At 42.2% G+C, this 8,348-nt stretch overlaps 1 protein-coding gene across 1 annotated transcript in view; it reads left to right on the top strand.

Moving 5' to 3' along the window:
• The first annotated feature begins 2,403 nt into the window (after positions 1–2,403).
• LOC126188491 (ovochymase-2-like) overlaps positions 2,404–8,348 on the top strand; it is a 112,401-nt gene continuing 106,456 nt past the window's right edge. The window contains exon 1 of the mRNA XM_049930095.1: positions 2,404–2,638. Coding sequence (XP_049786052.1) covers positions 2,404–2,638 — 235 coding nt within the window. The remainder of the gene's footprint in view (positions 2,639–8,348) is intronic.

The raw sequence follows: 8,348 nt of genomic DNA, 5'->3' as shown, positions 1-8,348 counted from the left end.
CTGTAACCTGTGACATGCTTTGAGCAGAAGTGCATGTGTAGAGTTGTGCCTTCTACCGCCATAGTACATTACTGGCCATTAAAATTGCTACACCAAGAGGAAATGCAGACGATGAACGGGTATTCATTGGACAAATATATTATACTAGAGATGACATGTGATTACTTTTTCACGCAATTTGGGTGCATAGATCCTGAGAAATCAGTACCCAGAACAACCACCTTTGGCCGTAATAACGCCCTTGATGCCCCTGGGCATTGAGTCAAACACAGCTTGGATGGTGTGTACAGGTACAGCTGCCCATGCAGCTTCAACAAGATACCACAGTACATCAAGAGTAGTGACTGGCGTATTGTGACGAGCCAGTTGCTCGGCCACCATTGACCCTACGTTTTCAGTTGGTGAGAGATCTGGAGAATGTGCTGGCCAGGGCAGCAGTCGAACATTTTCTGTATCCAGAAAGGCCCGTACAGGACCTGCAACATGCGGTCCTGCATTATCCTGCTGATATGTAGGGTTTCGCAGGGATCGAATGAAGGGTAGAGCCACGAGTCGTAACACATCTCAAATGTAACGTCCACTGTTCAAAGTGCCGTCAGTGCGAACAAGTGGTGACCGAGACGTGTAACCAATGGCACCCCATACCATCACGTCGGGTGATGCGCCAGTATGGCGATGACGAATACGCGCTTCCAATGTGCGTTCACCACGATGTCGCCAAATACGGATGCGACGATAATGATGCTGTAAACAGAACCTAGATTCATCCGAAAAAATGACGTTTTGCCATTCGTACACCCAGGTTCGTCGTTGAGTACACCATCGCAGGCACTCCTGTCTGTGATGCAGCGTCAAGGGTAACCGCAGCCATGATCTCCGAGCTGGTGGTCCATGCTGTTGCAAACGTCGTCGAACTGTTCGTGAAGATGGTTGTTGTCTTGCAAACGTCCCCATCTGCTGACTCAGGGATCGAGACGTGGCTGCACGATCCGTTACACCCATGCGGATATGATGCCTGTCATCTCGACTGCTAGTGATACGAGGCCGTTGAGATCCAGTACGGCGTTCCGTTTTCCCCAACTGAACCCACCGATTCCATATATTGCTAACAGTCATTGGATCTCGATCGACGCGAGCAGCGACGTCGCGATACGATAAACCGCAATCGCAATAGGTTACAATCCGACCTTTATGAAAGTTGGAAACGTGATGGTACGCATTTCTCCTCCTTACACGAGGCATCACAACAACGTTTCACCAGGCAACGTCGGTCAACTGCTGTTTGTGTATGAGAAGTCGGTTGGAAACTTTCCTCATGTCAGCACGTTGTAGGTGTCGGCACCGGCGCCAACCTTGTGTGAATGCTCTGAAAAGCTAATATTTGCATATCACAGCATCATCTTCCTGTCGGTTAAATTTCGCGTCTGTAGCACGTCATCTTCGTGGTGTAGCAATTTTAATGGCCAGTAGTGTAATAAAGTGATTCTGCATACTGTGCCTGTCCTTTGGTTGTCATTATACAACAATGGCTCGGCGAATGAGATGCTGCACTGTGGCCCATATGACCTCTGTAACGACCGACAGTGGCAGACGGCGAGCCTTATCTTTAATATGTTTTCTACTCCAGGTGACTTTGAGGCCTGTGGTTTTCTCCGAACCGTGATACCTATGGTAGACTCTTGCTACAATAGCCCCTGAAATCCCTGTGACTCTGTCACCTTGGAAATAGTGTGTTCCATATGCTCTGGCAGCCTTTATCTGGTCATGATGAAATGCCGTGATATCACGCTTTGAGTTGTCTTGCTCAGTTTTGCCACCTGTAGTCACATCCAGCGTAACCTTTGCAGTTAGGTGCTGTCCGGTACACCTTACTCAATTTTGGGAACTTTACAGCTATATTTGTGTGCGCCGGCTTGACGTTTGTTGAGGGCAGTTAGGCACTTACGAGACCTCGCAGCAAGTGGACGTATGTTTCAGTCGGGAACACATTGGGTACGTTGTCATTTGTTACTATAAGGTGGTTTATGTGTGCAATATGTTGTTTTCTGTTTCATCATTTGAGTGCAAATCAGGGGAGGCCAGGAGGACACTGACCTCTTTCATAGTCTACACTCAAAACTTACGTGCCAGACAGTTGCAAGTGAACAGTTGCATTCACAGGCACTTTGTGCATCCCGCAATAGCATGTAACGCTGACTACCAACACTAGATCTGCTAACAATGTAGTAATGTGACACAAATAACTACTCGTATTCCATTCAGCGTGCGAGGGGAGTGCTCCCTTTCTCTCACAGCAGCTATCTTTTAGTTCAGTTGATCATGAGTGCACGTCACAAAGTAAAACACTGAATACAGTATGTAAGCCACTGTGTACACTGAATCCAAACTTTGTGTTAGTGGATAATGCCCACAGGTCTACTTAAAACTTACATAAAGGAACTGACGATTGATCCACAGTGTGAGAGGCATGTGCGGCGCCGGCGGCTGGCGGGTGGCTACGAGGAGGAGAATGGCGTCCGCCCGTACGCTGCCTTCCTGCACTTCACAGAAGACATTCACTGTTCCGGAGCCATCGTGTCAGCCACATCCGAGCTCACTGCCGCTCACTGCTACATCGACACCGAGAATGTGACGAACGGTGAGTTCAGTGTGCCTGTCATGAGTTCGTAGCTAGTATATGATCACATGAAATGTAAGTTAGTATGCCGAAAACTTTGTACAGTATATCATTTAAAATGATTAGGTATTACTTAAATAATAAACTGGACCATCATCTTCAAAGCAGCTATCATGGGTGAGGATATACCAATCTCTCACTTCCGAAATGCGTCGTCGAGGTCTTACTTTATTAGTGTATACCCTGTTCGTTTACACTTCTATATTCCTTACTATAACAAATCTTCGCCCCTTTAAACTTGATTTTCACTTGGTGAATGTGAAGCAGTCGTACGGAGCTGTCTGGTGAGAACAACGTCTTCAAGTATGAAATGGTTCTCGGGCAAAGCGTCCGATGTTGTGAAGTATTCACAATGGAACGATTCTAGGGCGAAATGTCGGATATCGTTGTCAGATCCCCACCTAAAGATGTCGGTCAGTTGGGTGAATCAAATATTGTGGGAATTTCATGTTTCGGCCGAGAATCATTTCCACAAAAGTCGACTTGTTTTTAGTACAAACTTCGTCAATAATGATGGCTTTATACAGTCGTGTGTTGTCATCGTGGAGTAAACAGTTGTTCGTACACCACTTCTGAGAAGTTTTCCTCATGTCTGCCCTCAAATGCCTTAGAACATTGCTACAGAACTCATTATTTGCCATTTTTCAGGATCTTCACCACTAATTTTCAGGAAGAACGTTATTGGCAGGTCTGTAGCTGAATAAGTATTTCTTTCAGAAAGACGTTCCACTACGACATTGTATTTTAGTCACGTAATTTTAGTTTGGCTACGATGAGGGTACAGCCCGGTACGTCTGAACGCTGTAACTTTAAGAAGCAGTGATTGACGGAAACTGAGAATATGAGAAATCCCACGGCTGCAGGAGCACAGCAAGTAAACTCGTACTTTGGCTCAATAGCTTGCCGTTGGCAAGGGACATAGGACGGATGACCCTACATAGCGGAAACGAGTGACAGAAAAACCTACATCTTCAAAAAGAGGAAAATGAGACGTGTGCCTGTGTGAAAATGCGCCATCGATCAAGCAAGTATTTTTTAAGTTATCTCCGACGCTTTGTGCTAGTTTTATGAACTAAGTGTCCACAGATAGAGCTCATGTGGCTCTATCTGAAAAGAAGAGGAGCATTTTTATAAATTTTATATTTTTCAAAATGAATTGTTTCAGGTTGACTTGGGTTGTCTGGTGGTTCGTTATACTTCACCTCATGCACCAAATACTTACATAACTTGCCACCTGAACACACCTTTTATATTCAATGAATGTTGGTTATTGAATTTTTGGTCGCAGTTAAATATTATTAATCAAGGTTCTGCTAGTCTGTTTCCTGAATCCGTGTGCCTTCTTCCTCCATGCTGGTTCCATGTTCGCCTCCTTATAGGCTGCAGATAATGCTACTGAAAGACAACTTGTCGTTCTCATCCACACCATCACATTAGTAAGAAGAGAGATTCAATTCACCATCTTATACCATCTTCAAAATTACACATCAATACATAATAAATGAGGACAGCTACCAATACTGCCTCTCTATACTACGTACATAACAGATCTGATGTTCAACTTGATAATTAACCATTACAATGAATTTATTGTCTTTGACATTTCGCTTTCTTATATTTCGTGGAGCTCATTCTTCCGCACCGCACGCTCCATGGAGCTCCCGTCTCCACCTCAGCAGGTAGGGTCGTCTGGCTGCTACCCACACTCCTACACTCTCTCGATCGTTAGCTCTGGTATCAGCACCTACGATTTAAAACACCTCCCAACAGTAGGGTGCTCACTACTTATCGACTACTCTCAGTCACGAATATCTTTTCTCTGAAATATGTATTTAAGGACACGATACCTCTCATCCAAAGAATGGGATGTATCACTACAAAACTACATGCCAGAATATATATTCTGAGCACGTAAACGCCAGTTTCACTCAAATTGGATAGTAATATAATGGAAGTAACGACAGAATATCAATTTAGGCTTACGCATTTATATATAAATGCTATTAGTTCTATTTGGTTCTGATTTATTGACAGTAAAATAGCCTAAAGTAGCGCTTACATTTAAAAGACTTTTATTATTGAGCAAACTAATGAGCTCAACCAAAAACGAAGGACAGCAGCGGGAGAGCTGAGAAAATTTCCGTTTTATTTGATATATAATACATATGTGTAGAGTAAGATTAATAGTCTTTAAGTTTTGGACTTGTGATTTGTATTGGTTAACCAGTGTACCAGTGTGGACTTCTGAATTTGAACACACATGATTGAACTTCGAACAGTTTTTAGTATTTTACCAGAACCACTCAACAGTTAACATGGTAAACTGCTCTCGTCTTTTAATTTAAAACTTTACTGCTGTCTTTAAATTGACTCCAATTAAAAGGAATTAATAAACTTCAATTTATTTAACTAAGACCATTAGTGAGTCGTGGACATTATTTATTTTCACCTCATATAGAAAATAGTCTGCATATTTTTATTGTTGAAATATTGTGTGACAAATCATCAGGGTATTCCGACTGAAGTTTTCCTTGACCAGTAGACATTAAACGCAGCCAAATAACTAAAACCAACCACGCATTCTAAAACCCACAAAGAGTTTAAACCAAAATGGTTCGATCATTTCATGAACTTCCCTAGGAAAGGTAAACGTTTTAATGAGAGGGGCTTCACCTAGAGCTATTGGAAGATGCCATCCGTCTGGGTAGATTCAGTTAGAGTCTATTTACAGACTGGTTCAGTCACTTTGTTAAGAAGACTAAGCCAATAGCAGAAGATCCTGTCATAATTCATGATGGGCACGCACTCAAGAAATATTGAGGATGTTAATCTTGCGCCATTTATCAATTTACCAGTCCCGCCTTCATGATCGTGGCAGCTAATGCACGATTGTGCGTGGGCGCCTGACCTGAGGGTAAAGCCTGTTCGAATCCTGCTGGAGGAAAAACTTTTCAATGCCGCTATTTGATCGGCAAGAGAAGGGGAGGTGGTGGCGTAAAGTTCATGATCACCAGAATTTGCGCCAATGTCCTGGTTTAAACGCCAAACCTTAACGCAGTGTCGCATGAAGTCCGTCGGATGAGTACGTTAAGGTTGGCGGCCCCCTCGGTGCTATTCGTGAGGATTAGGCTATGTGACGGCAACGGGTTTCACTCTCTCCGTTCTTTTCAATGTCACATAATCATCATCATACAACACAAACATTACATTACACTACACACACACACACACACACACACACACACACACACACACACACACACAAGCATGCACGCGTGCATACAGTGCATGCATGTAATATTACAAAAAGTTGTATTGGGGCCTGTTCCAAATAAAAAAATCACGTTACCATCATATGCCCTCCTCCTTCAACGAGCCATGAGATGCAACCCACGGATAATATATTTATTTAATTTAATTTATTTATTTATGTATTTATTTTACCTGGCAAGATTAGGGCCTTCAGGCCCTCTCTTACACCTAACCGGGCATACTCAGATTGAACGAGTTACAGTTTCTACAGAACATTAAGGACATATAACGTGTTATACAGTATTAATGTTAAAGAAAAAAGAAATAGAGATTATAACAGTAGTACAATGATAATTATAACAATCAAAGAAATAATTATAACAATCAAGAATAATAATAATAGTAATGACTATGTATATGATAGTAAACATATTTTTCTTTTATGAATGCAGTCCTATTGCTAGTTGGGAATTTTCACGTTATGCTCTTGCAGCTTGTGAGTTATTCTCATCGAGCAGAGACATAAGACGATAGAATGGGGTGAAAGAGTTATAGAAGAGGTAGATAGGTTAGAGGAAGAGAAATAGAATGGTAAAATTCGAAGATATGATGGAGAGGATAAAGAAAGAGATTGAGAGGGGCACAACAATGGTGGCTATGCCGTCCATAATATGTCAGTTTTGAGTTCCCTCTTGAATGTTGAGTGGTTCTGGATAAGACGCAGATCACAGGGGAGCGCGTTCCATAGTCGTATGGCTGAGATGGAGAATGACACGGAGAAAGATTTTGTGCTATGTAAAGGTACAGCCAAGATGCTAGACGTATCCGATCTGGTATTGCGGTTGTGGAATGATGATAGGTGTTTAATGTGAGAAGATAAGTATTGGGGGCACCAGTGGCTAAGAAATCGATGAAGTAAGCACATCGTGTGGAGATCGCGTGCCTTATGTGGGCGTGTCCAACCTAGTTGGGAGTATGAAGGACTGATATGATCATACAACCGTATATTGCACACGTATTTAATGCAAGCAATCATCACTAGCTCGAGGCATCTCGAATTTTCACTATTTGTGCCGTATTGAACTACATCATAGTAGTAAAGATTAGGCAAGAGTAGTGTTTGGACTAATTTTTGTTTAACATGGGTTGGAAATATTTTTCTAAATGTTTGAATTGCATGGAGGGAGGAGAGCGATTTCCGGCAAGCTGTGACTGTTTGTTCTTCCCAGTTTAGGTGTTCATTCAAGATTATTCCAAGGTCTTTTATTGTTTTTTGGTATGGTAGTTGGGTACCATTGAGGAGTATTTGAGGGACTGTTTCGCGAAAGTGCCGTCTCATTAACTTTGGATGAGATATAAGTATGACATGGGATTTCTTGGGGTTTAGTTTCAGACCTAGGTTCTGTGCCCATCGAGAAACAGAGCAAAGCTCTGCGTTAATACTCGCTACTGCGTCAGCAATGTTCTTGGGGCTTGCACTTATGTACAGTTGGATGTTGTCGGCATATAGATGGTAGTTGCAGGAGTGAATCACTGAAGAAATATCATTAATGTACGGACGCGTTAAAAATTATTCCAGCGAAAATATTCGACAATGGATGCGTCTTAATGACAGACCACATACATTTCGGAACTATTATGCAAACTGGAATAATCGCTGCCGGTAATTTCAGAGTGCCAGGAATCTACCCTTGCAACCGATAGGATTTTACGGAAGCTTAATCTACATGGCAAAGCTAGATCTGTGAAGTGTCCAACAAAATATCGGAATGTTTTCCCCAAAAGATACAATTGTTATTGTATCTTCTCAAGAGATGAAATTCAGCAGTTTTCCTGTCGCCACATCAAAGAATTAAAGCCACAATATTTTGCCTCGTGCTAAGAATTTAGAAGAAGCTGGTCCATCCGTATTTTCTACATGAAAGAAACCTAAAGCAGACATTTGACCAAGACATATTTGGCCCATTCTGAAGCTCAAACGAAAGACAACAAGCGAAGATCCTAAGTCTACAAATGCTGCCCTAACATAGTTGCCTTATAAACTGGAGTTAGTAATTGCAGAAGAGAAGAGAGAAGAGAAACAGTTTGGACAGGAATTCCAAGACGAAAGACAGAAAAGGGAACAATGTGATCTGAAAAAATCTAGGAAGAAGTGCGTCAGTGAAAGAATGTCAAGCGTAATAAGTGAAGAATAAGGAATCTCTGTATATAAAAGGCGATGTCCTGACTGATTGACTGACTGACTGACTCATCATCGGCCGGCCCAAACCGCTAACGACAGAAACTTGATTTGGAGACGCTGCTGTCTTTTACTGTAGGCGTCGTTTAAGAAGGTTTTCTTTTTCTGAAAAATGTCGCTATTAAGCCAGTTTTGAAGCCAGACCTACGGAAACTGGAATTTTATTTCTCCGTCAGAAAT

The sequence above is a fragment of the Schistocerca cancellata genome, chromosome 5, assembly GCF_023864275.1.
Source record: "Schistocerca cancellata isolate TAMUIC-IGC-003103 chromosome 5, iqSchCanc2.1, whole genome shotgun sequence".
NCBI classification, from domain to species: Eukaryota; Metazoa; Arthropoda; class Insecta; order Orthoptera; family Acrididae; genus Schistocerca; species Schistocerca cancellata.
Note: the sequence above shows the minus strand (reverse complement) of the source record. Positions and strands in the feature narration are given on the sequence as shown.